This window comes from Pempheris klunzingeri, chromosome 15 (assembly GCF_042242105.1).
Source record: "Pempheris klunzingeri isolate RE-2024b chromosome 15, fPemKlu1.hap1, whole genome shotgun sequence".
Taxonomy (NCBI): Eukaryota; Metazoa; Chordata; class Actinopteri; order Acropomatiformes; family Pempheridae; genus Pempheris; species Pempheris klunzingeri.
The window spans coordinates 1,393,477-1,420,094 of NC_092026.1; the positions used below are offsets into that span (position 1 = coordinate 1,393,477).

Consider the following 26,618-nt stretch of genomic DNA (forward strand, 5'->3'; position numbering starts at 1 on the left):
GATCAGTAATCAGTGTTGAAAGAACATTTAAAGTTTCAGTGCGTTTGTGTGAGTTACTGTTTAAAACCAACTGGAAGCAGAAGTGGGATTATTAGTGTTTTCTTGGTTTCACTGCAGTTTACAGCATGAAGAAAATCTATTTGAACACAAACATGAGACAGAAACAAAGATCAGATCCGTCTGCAGGGAACAGACTGAAGACTGAAGCGCTGGGAGGAAAGAAGACGTTTAAAAGACAGAAAAGACCAAAAGGAAAATGAAACGACATCCAGGCAGCTTTTGTCCCCACCAAGGTTGAAAACATTTCACTCTGGACAAAAGCCTAGTTTTGTCTTTTCATCCCAGCTGCTGAACAACAGATAACAGAGTGTGTTAGTGAATTCACCACCAACCTGACTGTGTTTGTGGGAACAGGAAGGTTTTTTTGTGTTTCTCAGAGTTTTTATCTGCTGTCAGACTGAAATCAAGAAGAAGAAACTTCTGACTGAATGAGTTCAGAGAAACACACAAGTCTGAGAAGGAAGAATCATTTAGAAGAAACATTAACAACACTGAGAATAAAGCAGAGATAAATAGTGTCAGTAAGAAATGAATCTAAAACCTCAGACTCAGCAGAAAACCACAGCACAGCTTCAGCTGAGCGTCACTCAGCAGCAGCGTCCTTATCTGTCCGCCGCAGGGGCTGATGGGAGGTCTGAGGACCTGTTAGAAACCACGCGGCCCTCGTCTGATCTGGCAGCTCGTCCTCGTTTGGCCTCGGCTGCATCGGAGCGCCACTTCTCCCCAGGTTCCCCAGAGGAAACACCGCCGCACCAGATGCTTTTCCTCCCGGCTGCTGCTCTGTGCTGGCTGTGTTCAGGTGAGTGTTTCCGGCCAATCAGGAGCCAGCAAACTCAGGCCTTAGCAGACACTGTCACACTGACCTCCATCTACCTGTCTGTGTCTCTACAGCGCTGGTTGCCATGGCAGCAGAGCTGATTCAGGATGATTTAACATTGACCAGGAGAGTCGGAGAAGAGGTCTCCTTCAGCTGTGGAGGAACTGACCAGTGTTATAACAGTTATGTGTACTGGTACCAGAAGACAGACACAGGAACATTCACAGTGATTCTGCGTATTGATAACAATAATGGTGGAGTTAATTCAGGTTACAATCATCCTCAGAAAGATGATTTCTCAGCTGTGAAGAAACGGAACGTCTGGGAGCTGCAGATCCAGAGAGTTAAACTCTCTCATTCAGCCTCCTACTACTGCAGCTGTGTGAAGAGAAGTTCCCCACAGTGAGAAATGATCCCTGCAGCCTGAACAAAAACCAGCAGATGAACAGCCGTCAGACTGTTTGTGACAGGAAGATAAAAAGTTCAGAATCAACACAGTCAGTTAATGAAGTTGATCCTCTGGGGACCAAGAACGTGTGTACAAACTTTGATGTCCATCCATCCATCCATCCATCCTTTGGTCCAGGTCCGATCCATGTGGACTAAAGCAGGACTGACAGACATCAGCACCCACAGAGCAGCACTGCTGGTGTGTCTAAAGAGACAAAGAAAGAAGAGACAGTGGTGTTGATGTGAACATTAGAGAAACATCATGGAGCTGAAATATGACTCTGCTTCATCATTTGGACTCGTTCAGCTCAGCTGACACATTCAGCAGCAGCAGGTTTTTGTTTCAGGCTGTTTCACTGTGGGAGGATATGGCTACTTGATCTTTGGCTCTGGAACTAAACTGTATGTAACAGGTAAGAATAAACCTTCATTTTCCTTCAGTTGTTCTATTGAAGGAGTTCAAATGTGTTTTAATCAGTTTCTGCTGCTTCGGGCTTCACATGTTAGTTGTTTGATAATTAGTAGAGAAATCTTGCAGCCGTGCAGCTGTTGTTACATCAAACGGTTCATAATTCCTGAAAATACCTTTAAATCTCACTGCACAACTGGAGTCATTCTTTATGTCTGCAGGAGATCAAACTCATTTATACATTAAGAGTCTGATATCGGCGTAGTTACAAATATACAGTATTTGATCCTCTCAGTAATTCAGCTCCATCTCTGTTTGTTGAAAACAAGATAATAGACGTCATTATGCCTCATTAACCATGTCACTAACTGCATTTTTACAATAATCAATGAATATTTTTAATGCTGAGCTCATATAATGTGCTGTGTTTGTGATATAATATAGGACGACACATAACGGCACACACGCATATATATTAGTATCCTAATACAGTTATAATATCTATAAATATAAATATTATGTGACGCTCAAATATGATGAATTCTATACTGCTGTAATTTAAACAAGACAATATTATGATCCCCAACATGGAAAAAGTATTTTCCGCTGTAGGATAAATTGAATCATTATATTGTGTCACATTATACTCAGTATTATCACTTTTATATGAGTGTGTCCTCCGTAAATCAGGACATATCATGTTCATTTTGCTCTATTGAAAAGTTTAAAAAAGTGTCATTTAAAAAGAGAAATGATTGATGCACCACTTTGTTCTTGTCCTGATTGGGGTAAAGTCTATGGTGGTAAATATATAATATGTTATACATGTTGAAGTGATTGACATGACAAATGTATTGAACCTGTCCTTTATTCTAATATTACATTACCATAATATAGGGAAATGATTGTCCATTGTTTAAGGGGAAAATCATAATGACCTTATATCACATTATTAGGAACAATAATTCATTTGCAGTTGTAGTGAATGAAGTTTGTAGATTCAAACAAATCCTGATTTCCTTCTGTCCCCATAGAACATATGAAGACAGTGCATGACAGGTGTGTCACCATGAAGGTGAATCCAGTGTATGCAGTGAACTTTGTGCTGTATTGATGAGTAGTTTAGTGAGCAGAGTCCAGGTAGTTTCCAGGATCACACTGAATGCAGTGCTGTGCTGTGAGCTGCTGTTGACCGTGTGAATGTGTGTCTGTGCTGCTTGTTGCTGCTGTCAAACTTCAGGTGAGCAGGTGGTGAAGCCCGTGGTGAGCCTGTACCCAGTAACATCCAGAGCCCAGCAGGAGGGGAAGAGCTCCCTGCTGTGTGTGGCCTCAGGCATGTTTCCTCCTCTGGTCCAGTTCTCCTGGAAAAGACAAATGGTGAACGGTCGTCCAGAGAAGCTGGGAAATGCTGATGGAGAGCAGCTGAAGCTCAGAGAGTCTGGATGCACCGGTAGCATCATCGAGATTGATCGGGAGACACTGTCCACAATTAAATACCACTGCTCTGTGAAGCACGAGGGGGGAACAGTGGAGGCCCAAATAAGAGAAGGTAATGAAGGCTTGGTGACTGTGTTCAGCACTGATTCAGCTTCATGTGGAGACGTTGTTCAAGAGAGCAGAGCAGCAGAGGACTGACATTTCTGTTTTATTCTTCTTCTGTTTCAGAAGTTTCTGGTCCTCCAACATCACCTCCAACATCACATCCAACATCACCTCCACCATCACCTCCACCATCACCTCCACCATCACCTCCAGCATCAGCCTCTTTCCAGTCCCAGTGCAGGGTGAAGCTGCTCTTGCTGCTGTCCACAGTGCTGATAGTGAAGAGTTTGGTGTACTGCTGTGGACTCTGTCTGCTGATGATCTGCAGAAACAAGAGACCGTCCACCAACTGCACAAATGCTGACTGACTGTTTTCTGCTCCTCTTTTCTCACTTTAAAATCTCATATATACACATATACATACTATACACTTAGAATAGTCTGTACAGTATTTACAGAATTTCCTCTTTGTAACTGTACATACATATAAAAATCATAAACACACACACACATATATATGTATATACAGTTACACAGAGGAACAATCAGTAAATACTACTGTAATCATATAATTACTGTTTTCAGTTTTCAGAAAATGAAGCTAAATCATTAGCTGTCTGGTAGATGTTCCATCATTTATAGTATTTCTGCTTTCCTTCTGCTTCTTTTAAATATATTATGGAGAGTGTTGAAGGGTTTTCAAAATAAACATCTGTGTTTTTATGATTTTCGGTTTGGTTTCATAACAAATAATCAGGAACAATTTCATTGGCTGTGTCTGTTGAGACTGAGAAGTAACTTGACTCAGTGCCAAGGACAAATGTGCAGGAAGATCTAAATATGAGCACACAGCTAAACAAGGACAACAAATCCACACAAAGATAAGCTGACACAAACATATAGCTGTTATATACAAGTCAGTAGGTGAGGGTGTGTCACCAGGTCCAGAACTGACCCCTTTTATAACTGTGTCAGTTTGGATGTTCGACTCTACGCTGATGACGCTGTTGTTCACACGTATGAACGACCAGCAGAGCAAGCTGCTATGAAGCTGCAACTGCTAAAACATGATGACATGGAGGCTTCATCAGTCAGGTTTAGGGTTGAATGTTGGCCAAATGATGGGTGTGTTTATTGTTTCTGATCCAATAATATGCCAAGAAACTTTTACTTTTATTTATTTTTACTTTTATTTCAGCTGGTCAGTTCTGACTTGAGCTGTTTCTCTCACTGATTAATACCACAGATCAAAGCTGAGACAGTGAGTACTGAGCGCTGAAGTCAAACTGAAGTTCCTGGAATGATCCTTTAACCAGAGTCCACGGTTGTAACTGTCGCCGTGTTACTAATGTGAAAAAGCGCAGCTGACGGTGAGGAGGCTGCAGAGCAGAAACCCACACAGCCCGTCTGCTGCAGGAAACCAAGTGTTGATTCTCTGTCAACAGTTTTTTATGAGTCCTAATAACCACTGAGAGCAGATTCATATCTGCTGCTCTTCACACCCATGAACTCTTCTTCCTCTCTGCAGCTTTTTCTCTTTTTCTCAGAGGTGAACTTTACAGTTTAGACTTGGAGCTGATGAGAGCCAACAAGTCCTCACACAAACACCCCTAAAGGGTTCTTTGTCGGTGCCCTCCTGAACAAACTAATGAGTGTTTTCTGATCTGATGCCTCAGTGGTTCATGTCTGGTTCACATTTGTCTTTTTAACTATCTAATTGGAGGACAGTGGTCATCAAAATCAGGATTTTTAGTTTGTTCTTGTTCACATATACAGTTGTGCTCATCAGTTTACATACCCTGGCAGAATTTATGATTTTTTGGCCATTTTCAGAGAATATGAATGATAACACAAAATCCTTTCTTTCACTCATGGTTAGTCTTTGGGTGAAGCCATTTATTGTCAAACAACTGTGTTTACTCTTTTTAAATCATAATGACAACAGAAACTACACAAATGACCCTGATCAAGAATTTACATACCCTGGAGATTTTGGTCTGATAACATGCACACAAGTTGACACAAACGGGTTTGATTGGCTACTAAAGGTAACCATCCTCACCTGTGATCTATTTGCTTTTAATCAGTGTGTGTGTATAAAAGGTCAGTGAGTTTCTGGGCTCCTGACAGACCCTTGCATCTTTAATCCAGTGCTGCACTGACGTTTCTGGATTCCGAGTCATGGGGAAAGCAAAAGAATTGTCAAAGGATCTGCGGGAAAAGGTAATTGAACTGTATAAAACAGGAAAGGGATATAAAAAGATATCCAAGGAATTGAGAATGCCCATCAGCAGTGTTCAAACTCTAATTAAGAAGTGGAAAGTGAAGGATTCTGTTGAAACCAAACCACGGTCAGGTAGACCAACAAAAATTTCAGCCACAACTGCCAACAGCACAGAGACAAGCCTCAAAACTTCTGGAACAAAGTCATTTGGAGTGATGAGACCAAAATTGAACTTTTTGGCCACAACCATAAACGTTACATTTGGAGAGGAGTCAACAAGACCTATGATGAAAGGTCCACCATTCCTACTGTGAAACACGGAGGTGGATCGCTGATGTTTTGGGGATGTGTGAGCTACAACGGCACAGCAAACTTGGTCAAAATTGATGTTACAAGATGAATGCAGCATGTTAACAGACAATACTGGAGGGAAATTTGCACTCATCTGCCCGGAAGCTGCGCATGGGACGTACTTGGACGTTCCAACATGACAACGATCCAAAACACAAGGCCAAGTCGACGTGTCATTGGCTACAGCAGAATAAAGTGAAGGTTCTGGAGTGGCCATCTCAGTCTCCTGACCTCAATATCATTGAGCCACTCTGGGGAGATCTCAAACGTGCAGTTCATGCAAGACAGCCCAAGAATTTACAGGAACTGGAGGCTTTTTGCCAAGAAGAATGGGCAGCTTTACCATCTGAGAAAATAAAGAGCCTCATCCACAACTACCACAAAAGACTTCAAGCTGTCATTGATGTTAAAGGGGGCAATACACGACATTAAGAACTGGGGTATGTAAACTTTTGATCAGGGTCATTTGGGTAGTTTCTGTTGTCATTATGATTTAAAAAGAGTAAACACAGTTGTTTGACAATAAATGGCTTCACCCAACCACTAACCATGAGTGAAAGAAAAGTTTTTGTGTTATCATTCATATTCTCTGAAAAATGGCCAAGAAATCATAAATTCTGCCAGGGTATGTAAACTGATGAGCACAACTGTAATATACAATAATATACGTTATACAATATAATAAGTTATTTAGCAGAAAATATCTGTATAAATGACGAATAGTTTGATTTGTGTTTCCGACCATTTCAGAATATTATTTTACACAACCTTCAATATTTTGTGATGGTACTCTGCAGACCAATTAAACAAAATCGTACAAGAGAAGTAATAATAATAATAATAGACAATGATAAAAAATATTCCTGTCATCATGATAATCATTAGTCTTGAAATAAGAATGAGAAAACTGAAATATATCTATAAAACACATTTTGCAAAACGTGCTTAGGAATCGATCAAACTGAGATTAAAGCAAAATGAAACAACATTTGAATTAAAAACAGGAACTACAGCTGGTAACACAAAGGAAATAAAATAATATCATTAGAAATATTGAATATTATGTATAAAATAAGAACTTTGTCCTACAAATACTGAAAGTTGTTGTGGGAGCTCATAGAAAGCCTGATATTATCTGACCATGCTCCAAGCTGGCAAGACGACCCTGAGAACTATTAAGTACAAAGAGCCACCGAATGCAACAACATGTGTTTTTATTGTTGTCAGTCAGCACTGGACACGTAGATCACATACAGTACAATACATATATATTACATAACAGTGGTGGATTGTGGGTACAGTTCATTTTAACTGCCTAATACTTCACTAAAAGTTATTATGTATGTATCTATAGATGTTTTACCAATTTTGAAACATCTGTCAGGATTATTACCGTGACGCTGCTCCCCTCTAGTGGCTGTAATGAAGCACTGCGTCACCACCTGATGCAACTTCTGTTATTAATACAAACACTGCTACAGCTGTGGAGAACACATCCACACATCCTTCACACTGCTGCCTTTCAATGGCTGCAGGGAAACAAACACATTCACACACAATGCATTTACTACTTCTGCTGCTCTGACTACCATTACCGGCAGGGGTCCCACAGGGCTTTGTTCTGGATCCCCTCTTATTCACTATATACATGTTACCCCCGGGGCAAATCCTGTGTGTGGATTACATTGATTTCAATGGTTACGTCGATGACACCCAACTATTTGTCCCGATGGAGCCCTGTACCACAGATGTACCCTGGTATGTCCTGCCTTGTTGACAGTAAGAACTGGATATATAAACATGTCCTGCAGTTGAATTACTTCAGTTCACATGTTATTAAAACGACCCCCTGTGACTCTTCAGCACGAGCAGCATTACACTCATGTACACCAGGTATGCACATGCCAGGGTGAACCGGAAGCACATTCTCTACTCTGCATTTGGTTGCTGTTTGCAGAAAATACTACGGAGGAGCAATGGTGTAAAGTAGGACCAGAGATTTGTTTGTTTAGACTGAGGACAAGGTGGGACTGTCCCGGAGTGAAGGCAGTCAAGGGAAGGACACGTCATGACTCTTCAGACCCAAACTGGAGGCAAACGTTTGTGTCTGCCTCATCGCTTTCAGAGGTCTCCATTTCATCCGCTCAGACTAAAACACAGTCCCAGAGTTTTCAAACTAAATCAAGGTCAGCAGCATTTTCAAATCTCTTTGTTTTAGGAGCTCCAAAGTGCAGAAGTACAGTCACCTTTAGGTGTAAACTGAGCAAACGTTTAAAACAGAAATGTTTAGTGTTCACGGAGCCTGAGAGAAAAAAGGTCATCCACATTTTAATCTGTTACAGACTGAACTATTGTAGCGTACTTTATGAGCAAAGCTTTCAGGTGAAGGTGAAAATAACAGCTTTGAGTGTGATCTGAGTGGATTCGCTGTGAAAGAACTAACAATAATCAATCAATACATCAAATGTAAAGAGACAATCAAACAAAGGCTCTCAGCTGCACACCTGACGCTCATCCAGTATGGACCGGCTCAGCTCTCCGCTCGTTGCTGGTTTGTCGGTGGTCTCTCAGACACTACGGCTGAACCCCGCTAGTTCTCTGGTGTCCCTGTGTTACTTACCTTTGCTCTCCTGTGCTCCAGGTCTTCTGTCCTCACCAGCCACAGACACCACACTCTGGGTCTGAATCACCTGCTTGCTCCACTCACCATCAGGACTCCCAGATCTCCAGCCTCCACCCGCTCCTCCGCCTCTCGCCGCCTGTTTTCCACCACGTGGAATCTCCTGGTCGGCCATGTTTACACGCCTGCAATAAAACCCTGTTTAAAAGTCTCCTTCAGCTTCCACAGTCCACGTGTGTGTCCAGCCTTTCTACTGAACTTAACAGAGCTGCATTTCTGCTGGGACTCGTCCAGGCCTCCAGATCTGAGCCAGGCCTACGCAGGCTGTCCTCAGGCATGAACTTCTATAATCCACATGATGGAGAGCGGTGGAAACGTGCAGTATTTTATGCTGGTTTGGTGTGGCTGAGAGTGGGATGAGCTTTCCTCCGGACGGGGACGCTGTCCACAGTTTGAAGCACGTGGGAATAACGGACGGGGCCAGAGAGACGTTAAAGGTCTCCATGAGCACTGGTGCCAGAGAGGAAGGCCTGGTGTAACAGTGATGCTAGAAAGACAAAGAAGGCACCAACAGTAGGAGCAGAAGCAGCTGCAGCTTTAGTGGAGTCTGAAACAGTGTGTTGTTGCAGACACTAGAGGGAAGCAGTGTGAAGGTTTTATTCTTCACAGCAGCAGCAGCAGCAGCAGCAGCAGCACAGAACAGATAGAAGTACTGACATATAAACTGTAGTATGAGGAGAGAATTACAGATTTACACAGAGGACTGTAGTGTCAGAACATCTGGGAACAACATCAGCATCATTTCATATGTATGATATCAAATGTTCTATAATATCATCAGATATTATAGAATACAGAGAGTCAGGACGTGTTTCTGTCCTGAAAACAGCTGAACATGGAGATACAGGTACAGCTTATCTTTTATAGCAGCTCCTATATAGGATTCAATAAAGTGAAGACATATTTCACAATACACAATAAAACTGATGAAGAAGAACTGAATATATATGAATAAATATTCAGTCATTTCCAAATTAGCTGCAGTTTGTCTTTATTTCATAATATTAGAATCATGATTTAACATTTTCTATGAATTAATATGTGAATATTTTAATTAAAAACAACTGCAGACAATAACAAATATAGATGATAATGAAACTGAACTAGAATAACCACAGAATACTTTTTACAACAGTTTGATTTGATGTGGAACTGCACTTTAAATTATACCCAGACAGTCCACAGCAGAGAAAAGATTGAAATATTATTTAGAAAAATAATGTACATAATTATTTAGACACAAAATCTGTGATATAAATATTGTTGGAATGATTTTATTCTACGGCCTAAATCCTCCTGTTGTCAGAATCAAATGTATGAGATCAGTAATCAGTGTTGAAAGAACATTTAAAGTTTCAGAGCGTTTGTGTGAGTTACTGTTTAAAACCAACTGGAAGCAGAAGTGGGATTATTAGTGTTTTCTTGGTTTCACTGCAGTTTACAGCATGAAGAAAATCTATTTGAACACAAACATGAGACAGAAACAAAGATCAGATCCGTCTGCAGGGAACAGACTGAAGACTGAAGCGCTGGGAGGAAAGAAGACGTTTAAAAGACAGAAAAGACCAAAAGGAAAATGAAACGACATCCAGGCAGCTTTTGTCCCCACCAAGGTTGAAAACATTTCACTCTGGACAAAAGCCTAGTTTTGTCTTTTCATCCCAGCTGCTGAACAACAGATAACAGAGTGTGTTAGTGAATTCACCACCAACCTGACTGTGTTTGTGGGAACAGGAAGGTTTTTTTGTGTTTCTCAGAGTTTTTATCTGCTGTCAGACTGAAATCAAGAAGAAGAAACTTCTGACTGAATGAGTTCAGAGAAACACACAAGTCTGAGAAGGAAGAATCATTTAGAAGAAACATTAACAACACTGAGAATAAAGCAGAGATAAATAGTGTCAGTAAGAAATGAATCTAAAACCTCAGACTCAGCAGAAAACCACAGCACAGCTTCAGCTGAGCGTCACTCAGCAGCAGCGTCCTTATCTGTCCGCCGCAGGGGCTGATGGGAGGTCTGAGGACCTGTTAGAAACCACGCGGCCCTCGTCTGATCTGGCAGCTCGTCCTCGTTTGGCCTCGGCTGCATCGGAGCGCCACTTCTCCCCAGGTTCCCCAGAGGAAACACCGCCGCACAAGATGCTTTTCCTCCCGGCTGCTGCTCTGTGCTGGCTGTGTTCAGGTGAGTGTTTCCGGCCAATCAGGAGCCAGCAAACTCAGGCCTTAGCAGACACTGTCACACTGACCTCCATCTACCTGTCTGTGTCTCTACAGCGCTGGTTGCCATGGCAGCAGAGCTGATTCAGGATGATTTAACATTGACCAGGAGAGTCGGAGAAGAGGTCTCCTTCAGCTGTGGAGGAACTGACCAGTGTGATAGCAGTTATGTGCTCTGGTACCAGAAGACAGACACAGGAACATTCACAGTGATTCTGGATATTAATAAGAATAATGGTGGAGTTGATTCACGTTACAATCATCCTCAGAAAAATGATTTCTCAGCTGTGAAGAAACAGAACGGCTGGGAGCTGCAGATCCAGAGAGTTAAACTCTCTCATTCAGCCTCCTACTACTGCAGCTGTTGGAAGGATGTTCCCACAGTGAGAAATGATCCCTGCAGCCTGAACAAAAACCAGCAGATGAACAGCCGTCAGACTGTTTGTGACAGGAAGATAAAAAGTTGCATGATAAAGTCAGAATCAACACAGTCAGTTAATGAAGTTGATCCTCTGGGGACCAAGAACGTGTGTACAAACTTTGATGTCCATCCATCCATCCATCCATCCTTTGGTCCAGGTCCGATCCATGTGGACTAAAGCAGGACTGACAGACATCAGCACCCACAGAGCAGCACTGCTGGTGTGTCTAAAGAGACAAAGAAAGAAGAGACAGTGGTGTTGATGTGAACATTAGAGAAACATCATGGAGCTGAAATATGACTCTGCTTCATCATTTGGACTCGTTCAGCTCAGCTGACACATTCAGCAGCAGCAGGTTTTTGTTTCAGGCTGTTTCACTGTGGGAGGATATGGCTACTACTACATCTTTGGCTCTGGAACTAAACTGTATGTAACAGGTAAGAATAAACCTTCATTTTCCTTCAGTTGTTCTATTGAAGGAGTTCAAATGTGTTTTAATCAGTTTCTGCTGCTTCGGGCTTCACATGTTAGTTGTTTGATAATTAGTAGAGAAATCTTGCAGCCGTGCAGCTGTTGTTACATCAAACGGTTCATAATTCCTGAAAATACCTTTAAATCTCACTGCACAACTGGAGTCATTCTTTATGTCTGCAGGAGATCAAACTCATTTATACATTAAGAGTCTGATATCGGCGTAGTTACAAATATACAGTATTTGATCCTCTCAGTAATTCAGCTCCATCTCTGTTTGTTGAAAACAAGAGAATAGACGTCATTATGCCTCATTAACCATGTCACTAACTGCATTTTTACAATAATCAATGAATATTTTTAATGCTGAGCTCATATAATGTGCTGTGTTTGTGATATAATATAGGACGACACATAACGGCACACACGCATATATATTAGTATCCTAATACAGTTATAATATCTATAAATATAAATATTATGTGACGCTCAAATATGATGAATTCTATACTGCTGTAATTTAAACAAGACAATATTATATTATATTATATTATATTATATTATATTATATTATATTATATTATATTATATTATTTATATTTTAATCTAGTCTCAGGGATTGATCTCTCTTATATGTCAACACATCCAAACATGTCATTGTAATTGTGTATAACAGTTAAAAATGTTACAGAAAAGTTATTAGAATAATGTATTGTATGAATATTGATTAGTTTTTTTTAAATATATGTTTCTAAAAATATAATGAGAATCATCAACTGCAAAATGATGTTCAGTTGAAGATGTAATTTGTTCTAATATGTAAATGATCCCCAACATGGAAAAAGTATTTTCCGCTGTAGGATAAATTGAATCATTATATTGTGTCACATTATACTCAGTATTATCACTTTTATATGAGTGTGTCCTCCGTAAATCAGGACATATCATGTTCATTTTGCTCTATTGAAAAGTTTCAAAAAGTGTCATTTAAAAAGAGAAATGATTGATGCACCACTTTGTTCTTGTCCTGATTGGGGTAAAGTCTATGGTGGTAAATATATAATATGTTATACATGTTGAAGTGATTGACATGACAAATGTATTGAACCTGTCCTTTATTCTAATATTACATTACCATAATATAGGGAAATGATTGTCCATTGTTTAAGGGGAAAATCATAATGACCTTATATCACATTATTAGGAACAATAATTCATTTGCAGTTGTAGTGAATGAAGTTTGTAGATTCAAACAAATCCTGATTTCCTTCTGTCCCCATAGAACATATGAAGACAGTGCATGACAGGTGTGTCACCATGAAGGTGAATCCAGTGTATGCAGTGAACTTTGTGCTGTATTGATGAGTAGTTTAGTGAGCAGAGTCCAGGTAGTTTCCAGGATCACACTGAATGCAGTGCTGTGCTGTGAGCTGCTGTTGACCGTGTGAATGTGTGTCTGTGCTGCTTGTTGCTGCTGTCAAACTTCAGGTGAGCAGGTGGTGAAGCCCGTGGTGAGCCTGTACCCAGTAACATCCAGAGCCCAGCAGGAGGGGAAGAGCTCCCTGCTGTGTGTGGCCTCAGGCATGTTTCCTCCTCTGGTCCAGTTCTCCTGGAAAAGACAAATGGTGAACGGTCGTCCGGTGAAGATGGGAAAAGCTGAGGGAGAGCAGCTGAAGCTCAGAGAGTCTGGATGCACCGGTAGAATCATAGAGATTGGTCGGGAGACACTGTCCACAATTAAATACCACTGCTCTGTGAAGCACGAGGGGGGAACAGTGGAGGCCCAAATAAGAGAAGGTAATGAAGGCTTGGTGACTGTGTTCAGCACTGATTCAGCTTCATGTGGAGACGTTGTTCAAGAGAGCAGAGCAGCAGAGGACTGACATTTCTGTTTTATTCTTCTTCTGTTTCAGAAGTTTCTGGTCCTCCAACATCACCTCCAACATCACTTCCAACATCACATCCACCATCACCTCCAACATCACCTCCAACATCACCTCCACCATCACCTCCACCATCACCTCCAGCATCAGCCTCTTTCCAGTCCCAGTGCAGGGTGAAGCTGCTCTTGCTGCTGTCCACAGTGCTGATAGTGAAGAGTCTGGTGTACTGCTGTGGACTCTGTCTGCTGATGATCTGCAGAAACAAGAGACCGTCCACCAACTGCACAAATGCTGACTGACTGTTTTCTGCTCCTCTTTTCTCACCATAAAATCTCATATATACACATATACATACTATACAGTTATATATACCTATATAAATAAACAAATACATATATATGTATATACAGTTACACAGAGGAAATTCTGTAAATACTGTAAATACACTTTCATATATATAATTACTATTTTAAGTTTTCAGAAAATGAAGCTAAATCATTAGTCTGGTAGATGTTTCATCATTTATAGTATTTCTGCTTTCCTTCTGCTTCTTTTAAATATATTATGGAGAGTGTTGAAGGGTTTTCAAATTCTCTCAGTGTAACAATCTCATTAAACTAAAATATCACAGTGTCTCTGTTTAATAAACATCTGTGTTTTTATGATTTTCGGTTTGGTTTCATGACAAATAATCAGGAATAATTTCATTGGCTGTGTCTGTTGAGACTGAGAAGGAACTTGACTCAGTGCCAAGAACAAATGTGCAGGAAGATCTAAATATGAGCACACAGCTAAACAAAGACAGCTAAACAAATCCACACAAAGATAAGCTGACACAAACATATAGCTGTTATATACAAGTCAGTAGGTGAGGGTGTGCCACCAGGTCCAGAACTGACCCCTTTTATAACTGTGTCAGTTTGGATGTTCGACTCTACGCTGATGACGCTGTTGTTTACACGTATGAACGACCAGCAGAGCGAGCTGCTGTGAAGCTGCAACTGCTAAAACATGATGACATGGAGGCTTCATCAGTCAGGTTTAGGGTTGAATGTTGGCAAAATGATGGGTGTGTTTATTGTTTTTATTCCAATAAATACAGGGTTCACTAAAAGTTAGGGATATTCGACTTTCAGGTGAAATTTATGGAAAATGTAAAAAGTGAATGCTACAGTGATATTATATCATGAAAGTAGGACATTTAAGTATCAGCATGCAATAGTAGTTTCTTCATCTTAAACAATTTATTGAAAGAAAATCTAACAACAGTGGAGGGTAAACGTAAAATTGGGACGTGGCCAAAGGACGTCCACTCCTCTCCTTTCTGTGACTCTTCCAGTCTCTGTATCTCTGTTGCAACCTGCTGATGACACTCTGTGACCCTCTAAGCTCAGTGGACACTTCTGGTCTGTCTGAGGACCTGTTTGAAGCCTCCAGTGTTGAGGTGCTGCTGATCAATTGTTAGGTGTCATCTTGGTCTCATGATGTCAGAATTTGAACAGCACAATGAGGAGGACTGTTAAAATACCAATTCTAACTGAAGCAGGAAATGTATTGGTGGTGGTTGATCCTGAAATTTCACCTGAAAGCCGAATATCCCTAACTTTGTGAGTAGTGTAATTTTATTTCAGCTTGTCAGTTCTGACTTGAGCTGTTTCTCTCACTGATTAATACCACAGATCAAAGCTGAGACAGTGAGTACTGAGCGCTGAAGTCAAACTGAAGTTCCTGGAATGATCCTTTAACCAGAGTCCACGGTTGTAACTGTCGCCGTGTTACTAATGTGAAAAAGCGCAGCTGACGGTGAGGAGGCTGCAGAGCAGAAACCCACACAGCCCGTCTGCTGCAGGAAACCAAGTGTTGATTCTCTGTCAACAGTTTTTTATGAGTCCTAATAACCACTGAGAGCAGATTCATATCTGCTGCTCTTCACACCCATGAACTCTTCTTCCTCTCTGCAGCTTTTTCTCTTGTCGTCTGTCAGCCCTTTTTCCACTGAGCCCCCCACCCACACGAGGCTGAACTGAGCCCAGAGAACAACAACGACCACCCGCCTGGAGGTCACATCCATGGAGTTTATTCATGGTGGTTTTAGTGATCAGAGGTTTACAGTTTAGACTTGGAGCTGACGAGAGCCAACAAGTCCTCACACAAACACCCCTAAAGGGTTCTTTGAGAATAGATTATATTAGGAGCTGCAGGAGCTAAACTCAGGAACTAAAACAGGCCTCAATAAGCCCATTTTCCACTATGACAAGCAGATATTTTGAAGTGTCCCAGTAAGCCATGATGATGGAGCAATATCAAGACTCAGTCGTGCAACGTGTGGCCCCTGAATGTATGAGCACCTTTTCACTGAGTGTACAAACAGCTGCATAATCACTTTTCATCCCTTTCATTCTGTTACATATCTGATCATCGATATATATATATATATACCTTTTTGTATTTATGCCTTTTGCTGCTGGTGTACAAAATTACCTCATACTATTAATTTTCTCTCATCTCATTTTTGTCCAACATATTTTCCTTTTCATGCATCTTTCTGTGACGGAGCTCCCAGCCGAAGACTTTCACTGTTTAATCTTGATGAGACAGTTTGCTGACCACTGCCCTGAAACTGAAGCAGCTAAATGGAATTCAGCCGTCATTGTTTTGTTATTTGCACACTTGGCATGTCAAAATGTCTTCTGTGAAAAACTTGTCTTGACAATTATGTTATTATGATGTAATTTTTATTATTATTATTAATAATAATAATAATAAGTAAAATTTTAATTATAGTCCAATCAGATTTTCTGGTCTATTTTTGATACAATAAATTTTTTTTTTTTAGCAATTTGAAATACACTCATACTTTTACACATGGCAGCTTCTCTGAATTTAATAAAAACTATCATGATCTCCATTTGACTCTTAGTTTTTCTTTTAGTTCTATTAATTCCAAATATAAAGACAAATAGCAGCTTTTTTTTAAATTTAATTTTCTTATTTAATAAACCAAGCCAGACAGGTGTCAGTTATGATGCCATTAATATCATTTTCGGGTATATTTGCTCTATTATTGCTCTAAACATTTTGATCTTTTTGACAAACATGTTGCATCTGTATCAGCAGACAACACGTGTGTGACGTGATGTGTCTTTACAGTGTCAGACGCCAAGAAATGAGCCTCTTCTGCCTCAGACATGTGATACATGTCAAACTGAAGTTCATCTTACGGCGGATTTGTTTTGTTTGCTGCTGACATTAAACACCAGAGCGGAGGAGCACCATCCTGTGGTTAGTCAGAGGAGGTACAAGGGTGTCCAGATGATGCTCGTGATGGTCACCATGACAACATGATGATGGAAAAAAAAACCTACAGTGACATCCAGTGGATGAAAATTAAACAACCATAGGTGGCTGCTATTGCTGCCATGATTGTTATTACAACTTCTAAGATTCATTCATATACTGTTTCTGCTGCAACTAATACAATACAGTAAATCGTACAATTACAAAAACAGCTACTGCTGCAACTCACACAACCATTACTTCTACTGGCTCTGACAGAAACCCGAAGGTCTCAGACGTCCTTCAAAGGAATTACTTTGTCCTGAAAGCACTTTGGACCAGTTTCGAGCTGACAAACACTAAAAATGCTGCTGCTTGAATACTTCATATACTTAATACTTCATATACTACTCATACAACAGACCACCAATATGTAACAGTTACTGCCACAATCTAGTCCTATCACTGTTAGTTTGTTTTCTAATCTGTTGTGTCTGCTTTAAAAATGGAGATGTGTGCAGCAGGTATATTAGGTGAAGTTCTTATTTCTTTGCATTCGGCTTCTGTCACTCACATTAACATGAACCACATCACTTGGCAGACCCAAGCAGGCAGCGAGCTTCTTGATACAGAAGTCACAAACCAGACTCCATTCAAAAAACGTGTCATTTTAAGATTAAATGGCTTAATGGGTAAAACCGTCCGCGTAGAAAGAGCTGAAACACATTTCTGAATGAGAGACAGAGATTCTTCATCTTCATTCTGTAGATCCAAAAAGTCATCAGTATTTAGTGTTTGACTATTTCATTATTTCCTCAAACATCTGCCTGCTTGTCACATTTGTCTGTATCAGATTTCCCCCAAAGTTGATTAAAATAAGTGCGAATTGACTGGATCAAATATGACATATTGATTACATATTACATACTGATTACATATTGAAAGTCACTCAATGTTCATTGATATATAAATAACACCGTGCTAGCTATCCAGCAGGCTAGTGGCTAAGCTAATAAGTAAACTCCTGCTGTTAAGTATCGTTGTCCTCACAGTCAGTTTGTTCTACGCCCCGAATCGGACAAACCAAACTGCACCACAAACGTGCATGAGCACCTGGAGCCAAACAATGTTTAATCTAATATATTTTGGACCAAATCTACCAGATACTTTTGGAAACAATTCATCTGCTCTGCTCATACTGCCATGATTCTGCTTTGAATACTTCCTGACACAACAAAACGTCGCTGCGGCGTGTTGCATTCTGGTAAATGTAGTCAGCGGAACTGAGCTTGAGGACATTTTAATCGTTTAACAGCGAACACGTACGGTATTATTTTGGTACTCTCTCGTCCTCGCGTGATTTTGGCACAAATAAGTGTGTAAATGTGGTCATTCTGATTCTCATTTGTACATTTTAAAAAAAGCACGTACAAGTAACGACTTCAATACCCACAATGCACCCCATGACGTATTACGTTTAGCAACGGTCAGTTGCTAAAGAAAAAAGCAGCCGCTTCCGTGTTGTTCTTGTGTTATTCTGGCAAATAAGTGTCGTTAGCAGAGCCGAAGCCCGTCTGACAGCCTCGCCGGAGTTTGACTACCATGATTTTGTGAAGCTGACAGACATTTTCAGCTTGTTACACCCGCCATGTCGCTGCTGCAGAGCTCAAAGAAAAAAGACAAGCGTATTTTGTCTGGTACCTGCCCAGACCCGAAATGTCAGGCGAGGCTGTTCTTCCCCGCTTACGGCTCCGTTAGCATCGAGTGCACCGAGTGTGGGCAACGCCACGAACAGAAGAACCTGTTAAATGTCGAAGAAGTGACCGATCCGGATGTTGTGCTCCACAATCTGCTCAGAAACGCCCTGCTCGGCGTCACCGGGGCCCCGAAGAAAGGCACGGAGCTGGTGAAAGTAATGGGGCTCTCCAACTACCACTGCAAGCTGCTGTCCCCGGTGCTCACCAGGTACGGCATGGATAAACAAACCGGCAAAGCCAAGTTGCTGAAGGAGATGAACCAGGGGGAGATGTTTGACTGCTCGCTGCTGGGGGACAGAGCTTTCCTCATAGAGCCGGACCATGTGTCCACCATGGGCTACGGCAAGGACCGGTCCGGGAGCCTCATCTACCTGCACGACACCCTGGACGAGGTGAAGAAAGCCAACAGCAACAGGGAATGTCTCATCCCGGTCCACGTAGACGGAGACGGACACTGCCTGGTCCACGCTGTGTCCAGAGCTCTGGTGGGCAGAGAACTGTTCTGGCACGCCCTGAGAGAAAACCTCAAGCAGAACTTCAAGCAGAACCTGGACCGCTACAAGGCCCTCTTTCAGGACTTCATCGATGCTGCCGAGTGGGAGGACATCATCAACGAGTGCGACCCCCTGTTCATCCCCCCTGAAGGCGTGCCGCTTGGACTACGCAACATCCACATTTTCGGCCTGGCCAACGTCCTGCACCGACCCATCGTCCTGCTGGACTCTCTGAGTGGGATGAGGAGCTCTGGGGATTATTCAGCCACCTTCCTGCCCGGGCTGGTCTCCGAGGAGCAGTGCAGAGGGAAGGACGGGAAGCTGAACAAGCCCATCTGCATCGCCTGGAGCAGCTCTGGCAGGAACCACTACATCCCTCTGGTGGGAATCAAGAACACTGTGCTGCCCAAGCTGCCGGCGCGCCTGCTGCCGAAGGCCTGGGGCGTCCCGCAGGAGCTCATCAGGAAGTACATCAAGCTGGAACCAGATGGGAGCTGCGTGATCGGCGGCGACCGCAGCTTGCAGGATAAGTATCTCATGCGGCTGGTCAACGCTATGGAGGAGGTGTTCATGGAGAAGCACAGCATCCACCCGTCGCTGGTGGCCGATGTGCACCAGTACATCTACAGACGGACTGGCTTGATCGGCATCCAGCCGGAGGAGGTGACCGAGGCGGCCAAGAAGTCCGTGATGGAGAACCGTCTGCACCGCTGCCTGATCTGCGGCGCCCTCTCTGAGCTCCACGTCCTGCCGGAGTGGCTCGTTCCTGGTGGGAAGCTTTACAACTTGGCCAAATCCACTCACGGCCAGCTGCGGCCTGACAAGAACTACAGCTTCCCCCTCAACAACGTGGTCTGCTCTTACGACCCCCAGAGAGACGTCCTCGTCCCAGATTATAAACTGAGCTCCCTCAACACCTGCAACTGGTGTCACGGCACATCGGTTCGCCACGTCCGCGGGGACGGGTCGGTGGTTTATCTGGACGGGGACCGAACCAACACCCGCTCCCAGGGTGGGAAGTGTGGGTGTGGCTTCAAGCATTTCTGGGAGGGGAAGGAGTATGACAACCTCCCCGAGGCCTTCCCCATCACGCTGGAGTGGGGGGGCCGGGTGGTGAGGGAGACCGTGTACTGGTTCCAGTATGAGACTGACCCGGCTCTGAACAGCAACGTGTACGACGTGGCCATGAAGCTGGTCACCAAGCACTTCCCGGGGGAGTTCGGCAGCGAGATCCTGGTGCAGAAAGTAGTCAACACCATCCTGCATCACACCGCCAAGAAGAACCCAGACGAATACAACCCAGTGTCCATCGACGGGGCTCACGTACAGCGTCTCACCGACACCCCGGAGACTCAGCCGGCAGCGGACCCCCAGCCGCCCACTAAGATCATCCTGACCGGCCAGAAAGCCAAGACGCTCCACAAAGAGGAGCTGACGATGAGCCGAGCTGAGCGCAGCATCCAGCAGAGCATCAGCGAGCAGGCCTTTGTCACTCAGAAGCGACGGACTGACAAGCTGAAGCAGGAGCAGAAGGGCCACGGCCGGACGTCCTCCCCCAGTGGGTCCCCGGAAACCTCCTCCTCTTCAGCTCCGGCCACACCCACCAAAACCTCCTCGCCCTCCTCGTCCAATAAGGAGAAAAAGATCCGTGTGACCACCAGCGACGGCAGGCAGGCCATGCTCACCCTGCAGGCTCACACCACCTTCTCAGAGCTGCAGAGGAGCATCACCAACCAGTTTGGCGTGCCGCCGGCGCAGCAGTGCATCCGCTTCGGCTTCCCGCCCAAAGAGCTGGTCCCACCTAAGGACGGCGAGGAGAATGAGCCGGTGGCGCTGCAGCACGGCGACAGAGTGACGGTGGAGATACTGAGGGGCCCCGAGGACAAGAGCCCCGCGGCCTCCATACCCAGAGCCTCCAGCTCGCACTCCGCCCTGCACTCGGTGAAGAGCGAGGACGCCGTGATGTCCGGCAGGACGAGCAGCCGGGAACTCCAGGACAGCATCGACCTTGAGATGTCCTCCCTCTGTCTCCTAGCAACCTTGATGGGTAAGAAAACAGATTAGAGTGACATGTAGGCCGCCTCCCCCGAGGTCTCCCCCGCCTCCTCATGAAACCTCTAAAGAAGCAGAGTTTAGTTGAGAGAGCAGATAAACAGTCACATTATAGTTTGTACCTCGCAGCTATTGATTCTTTTCCTCATTGATTATTCTGTTGATTGTTTTCTAACTAATCAGTGAAACAGTTTGAGTGAACTCAGCCCAGAGAAGTCAGTCTGGTGAACATTTGAACATTGCCTGGAATATTTAAATTAGATTTTTTTGTGATGCAAAAGGAACTTTTTAATGCCTTTTCATCATGAATATGTGTCCTTTGGAGTTTTTCACTGTGGCTCCATCTTTCTGAATCTTCCTGTTTAGATTTGCCTCCCCTTCTGATGTCATAAGATCGTCTCTGTTCCTTTAAAACGGAGCGTCGTGCTTTTTTAACATTAAGCCATAGAATATGGGGCCTTTAATGTACGTTTTTACTGGAGAAACACCTGCTGTGTGTGTGTGTGTGTGTGTGTGTGTGTGTGTGTGTGTGTGTGTGTGTGTGTGTGTGTGTGTGTGTGTGTGTGTGTGTGTGTGTGTGTGTGTGTGTGTGTGTGTGTGTGTGTGTGTGTGTGTGTGTGTGTGTGTGTGTGTGTGTGTGTGTGTGTGTGTGTGTGTGTGTGTCCGCCTGGTGCATCAGCTGCTGACACCCGATAAGAACAACTGAACCCAATCTGCTCTATTAACGCTATAATGTTAGTCTTTAACAGTCGTGTATGTGCAGTGTGTGTATGTTAAAGCACTTTCCTAAAACAACAGGCACGCTGCAAAGAAACGTGTTAAGTTTAACAGGCCGCCGGTGGAGTCAGTGAATGTCACTCGATAAGTCCAGCTGTGTCTGACTGTCATCGAAGCACAGAAAGTCTTGAAAGAGGATCAGATCATCTCAAGCAGCCTAGTCCAGTCCGGTACCGTTAGAACAGTGAGAAAGACGCTTATCGAGACATTTAAGGACCAGATAATCATTCATACTAAAAACATAGACTTTGGCTTTTGCAGTCCAGGTGCCCACGTGGACACAGAGCATCACACACCCCCCCAGCTGTAGTCCCTCCCTTCATGGTGTCGGTGATGGGGTCATCATGTGGATTAATGTGTGTTAGTCTGTTTGTCAGACAGCTGAGGTCAGGACGAGCAGGAGGAATGATTATAAGGTCGCACAACACTCGATCAAACTATTTTAGTTTGCAGCTCCTGATTGGTCACAGCAGGCAGGTGAATAATAAACTGCAGGTAACAGCCGACTGAGCTCACAGGCTGCAGGTGACGGCCATCACACGGCGTGTTTCTGATCAGCTGCCCTGAACGCTACCAGAAAGTCTGTCTCTGCGTGTTTGTGTGTGTGTGTGAGCTCTCGATGTGCTGACTCAGGCGTCCCCGACCCGTCTCACCTGCCAACAGGGTCAAAGGTCGCGGCTGCGTTCAGATAAACAGATCGGCCGGCCAACAGTGAGCGTCTGTCGATATTCAGGAAGGTTTCATGTGCACTCCGAGCGCTCGGCCGGCCTGACGCTGCACTTCCTGTTAGCAAGAGCTCATGTCCAATAATGATCCGGCCGTCCGGTTAGAAACCAAACATCTGCTCAGCAGACAGTTTCTGACGCCGAGCTCAGAGTCTTCACACGAGTCCAGACAGCCGAGTGTCAGTGGAAATGTGAAGAGGCTGCTGTCCTCTGCTGCCAGGCTCTCACACAGAAACAACAAGGGCTCTCATAGCTTTCTGTGTTTACGGTCGTCTTTCATATCTCAGATATCATTTCATTTTATAGCACCGTTAAAAACATTTAAACAGCTAAGTCATCATTCATATTTCATATTAGTTCAGTAACAGTTCAGAAATGTTGACGTTAAGACATTTGAAGTGATTTTTGTGTGTTGCAGTAAGTTGATGCAGCGTTAACCCTTAGAAAAGAAATAACCTGAATCATTAGTACAGATTGGTCTTATTTTTAATAAGTCAGAGCGGTTTAGAAAAGACTCGTCATGTCTGATAGATTAACTGAATGTCTGTTCGTCACACAAAACTATTCAGAGCTGAAATGAGAAGTGGACTATTAGCCCATCGACAGAAAATGAATGAAAGTCTGGATCTTTCTCTGCTAAATGTGAGTGTGAATTGAATCTCTTTGAACAAAACGAGACATTTGGAGACGTCACCTTGAGCTCTGGGACACTGAGAGACATTTTACAGACCAAAGGAATAATCTATAATAGATTTATTGTGTGTTAATCAAGTCAGGATTCACGCAGTGTCTTGGAAGTGCTTAATTTTAACCCTGCTCTGTTGGTTGGGAGGCTGCCAGTCAGTTCCCTGGTAGCAGGTCTGGCAGCCTCCCATCAGAGCACGAATGATGGGTGGATGTGAATGTGTTGTTAAAGCACTTTGAAAAGACTAGAAATACAATACGCTGTACGAGTACAGTCTATATACCATAAATCTTTTAATATTTGAGATGAAGCGATCCTGTCTTCAGATTCATATTTGAGAACACATTTTTGGTTTTACCAACAAACTAACAGCAGCAGTGTTTTAGTGAATGTAGTCTGGTGTGTGTGCTGTTTGTGGTTAAACCAAAAGGATCTTCCAGGTCTCTCTCTGTAGGGATCCTTTCCATAATGCTGTCACACACTTAGAATAACACTCTGAGCCTGTCAGTGGATCAAACAAGCTCTTTTAGTGGACCTACTGTGATCAGGTGCAGTTGTCCCAAAGGATCACATTGCAGCCATTGCAGCCCGTTTGGTGTCTGCTGGCTGAGGTGATCTACTGGACCAGTTCCAACACTTTTACTACCTACCAGTCACTCACACACCAGGATGTGGACACAGAGGACTCAGGTTGAATTTCATTTTAATTTGCATTGAAAAGCAGCAACCACGTCTGCTTTTACTGAGGTCAGAAAATGTGAACCCTGCAGAAATCCAGCTGGTTCGTTGAATCTCTCGTGCTTCTCTCTGTCTGTTCCAGGTGAGGACGTTTGGTCGTACGCGAAGAAGCTGCCGCACTTATTCCAGCAGGGTGGCGTCTTCTACAACATCGTCAAGAAAGACATGGGTACGTTTGTCTTCACTCGGTGCAGTAAGCAGGTCACAGTCTGCATTTTGACTTGAAAGTCCTGAAAACAACATGACACCAGGGGCCGGATGGAGAAACGACGCCGTGCGTTCTCCATTTCCCACATAAGCTAGCGTTTGAGAAAGAAACACCTCAGGCAGACTTCAGAGCAGCACGTACACACAGTCGTCTGCAGGTAGCTGCAGGTGAAATAATAAGCAGGGGATTAAATATGTTTGTGTTGGTTGTCTGCTGATTTCTATTATTATTGTTGCGGTCTACACAGCGTTGTCTAAGATGCCGGCGGTGATGTTAGACTTCCTCTTTGCTGTTCTCGTCTGACAGGTCTATTGAGAGGTGGAGCAGACTGAAACACCGCTGCTAACTGACTGAGATTCATAAAACAGAATCAGGCGACTGACACAGATGAATTAGTCTGATGAAAAGGATGCGTCTGTGTGTTCCTGTCAGTTTTAGGACTTCTTTTGCATCTGGGTCCTGGTTTCTTTTATCGTGGTAGAGGAGAAACCTGCTCCAACAGTGCAGGTATCCCAGTAGTTTAGTTATCATGTGCAGTTGTGCCAGAAACCACAGAACCAAACTTTCTGACACTTTGTCCTGAAGGTCCTTCATCTGCTTCAAAGCATTTGGTAGAGTCACAGCAGTGACACCTGCTGGCCGTCTCCTGGTGTTGCTTTTAAGGAAGGATTGTGAAAATATCTACTGTTCATATGAGCCGTTAAAACATCTCTTCCTAATGTGCTTTTTGTGTCAGTGATGCAGGATGAAACTTGTATTCAGTCACTCGGCCAAACTTATTGATGATTTAGTAGAGTCATCTATTTCTGCCTGTCCGCTGCAGCTCTGCAGGCTGAAAAAGAACTTTGTATTGTATTCTGTAACTTCTCGCTGTATATGGAGCACCAAACATCCCTCCTGATGGCTGATGAATTCAGTTTTGCAGTGCTGGATCAGAAGGATGAAGTTATGATCAATGACTTGTCTGATAAGTATCCTGAAGAGTCTGTGATCATTCTGTCTTTCAGGCCTGATGGACGGGAAACACTGCACGCTGCCTCACCTGACGGGGAAAACGTTTGTTTATAACGCAGCCGAGGAGCGCCTGGAGCTCTGCGTGGACGCCGCTGGTCACTTCCCCGTCGGCCCGGATGTGGAGGAGCTGGTGAAGGAGGCTGTGGTCCAGCTGCGCTCGGAGGCGGCCACCAGGGGCAGCAGGGAGGGGAGTCCGTCCCACGGCGTTCTGCGGCTGGGCAGCGGTGGCGTCGTGCGCAAGAAGGAGCAGCTGCAGAGCGTCACGGCCTTCCAGGGCAAAGGGCACTCTCTGGGCACCGCCGGGGAGTCCTCCCCTCCAGAGCACCGGCCTATCACGCGTCAGCACAGCAGCGGTGTGGACCTGAGCGCCAGCGTGTCCCGAGGCCCCCCCGACCTGTCGGACATCCCCGAGGACGCCACCAGGGAGCTGGTCCGCATGGCTCCAGGCTTCGTCACCATGAAGGACGGTCGCGGTCTGGACCCCAACCTGATGGAGCAGCAGCGGAGGAAGCTGCAGGAGATGGTCTCCTCCATCCAGGCCTCCATGGAGCGGCACCTGAGAGAGCAGCAGAGCGCCGCCTCCGCCGCCACGGGGGGCGGGGCCAGCCAGGTGTGGACAGATGGGACTAAGACGGGCGCGAGCCAAGCAGCGTCCACCGTCGACCACGAACCTCCATCCGGAGCAGGTGCGACGGCGGCTGGCAAACCGGACGGGAAGGCGGAGGACCTGGAGGAGATGGAGAGTCAGGACGCTGGGCAGAGCAACGCCACCGAACCCATGGATCACTCCTGATCACCCCTGACCCCCAGCACCGCCCCGCCACGCCCCGCCCCGCCTCGCCGGCATCTTTGGGTCATAACGCCTCAGGTCGGATCCTAAAGCTTTGGTCTTCATCGTGTTTCGGTTGTCTTCACTGCATGACTAAAGAGCGAGCCGACCCTCACCTCTCTGACTCGGGGTGGGACGCCAACCAGTGAGTGATATATTGTGACACGCTGTCTGCGATACATCATTGATGCTCTCACACCGACATCACAGCTCTGTAACACTGAGGCTGCTGTGTGAGAGTGTGTGTGTGTGTGTGTGTGAGAGAGTGTGTGTTTAAACTCACCCTCTCATCTCCCACATGAGACGCCTCAATGCAGTAAAGAACAAACACGTGATTGTTTCGTGCTTTTCAGAGAACTGATTTGAACCTTTTAGGAGAACCTTTTCTCTTCTGTTGATGATGTATCGTACGCGACTGTCTTGCAATATATCGCAGAGTGGCCTGTGTGGTGACAGGATTGTACCTTTGGCCCCGCGATTCCCACCTGCAGACGTCTAACCCCCCTCGCTACGAACGCATCGATCTCTGAGGGTGAAGCG

General features: G+C 44.3%; 3 protein-coding genes across 3 annotated transcripts; all 3 read left to right on the forward strand.

Annotated features, from left to right (window-relative positions):
* The first annotated feature begins 816 nt into the window (after window positions 1-816).
* On the forward strand, window positions 817-3,930 carry LOC139214661 (immunoglobulin lambda-1 light chain-like). The gene is made up of 5 exons (XM_070845565.1): window positions 817-859; window positions 952-1,269; window positions 1,693-1,740; window positions 2,977-3,285; window positions 3,405-3,930. The coding sequence occupies exons 1-5, from the start codon at window positions 817-819 to the stop codon at window positions 3,644-3,646; spliced, it is 960 nt and encodes a 319-aa protein (XP_070701666.1). The 3' UTR covers window positions 3,647-3,930.
* A 6,511-nt stretch (window positions 3,931-10,441) lies between these two features.
* LOC139214040 (uncharacterized) lies at window positions 10,442-13,928 on the forward strand. The gene is made up of 5 exons (XM_070844778.1): window positions 10,442-10,712; window positions 10,805-11,126; window positions 11,551-11,606; window positions 13,129-13,437; window positions 13,554-13,928. Exons 1-5 carry the CDS (start codon window positions 10,442-10,444, stop codon window positions 13,820-13,822), a joined length of 1,227 nt encoding a protein of 408 aa, XP_070700879.1. The 3' UTR covers window positions 13,823-13,928.
* Window positions 13,929-18,314: 4,386 nt separating this feature from the next.
* vcpip1 (valosin containing protein (p97)/p47 complex interacting protein 1) lies at window positions 18,315-26,178 on the forward strand. Its single transcript, XM_070845143.1, has 3 exons — window positions 18,315-21,097; window positions 24,110-24,196; window positions 25,243-26,178. The coding sequence occupies exons 1-3, from the start codon at window positions 18,448-18,450 to the stop codon at window positions 26,040-26,042; spliced, it is 3,537 nt and encodes a 1,178-aa protein (XP_070701244.1). The 5' UTR covers window positions 18,315-18,447; the 3' UTR covers window positions 26,043-26,178.
* The last annotated feature ends 440 nt before the right edge of the window (window positions 26,179-26,618 follow it).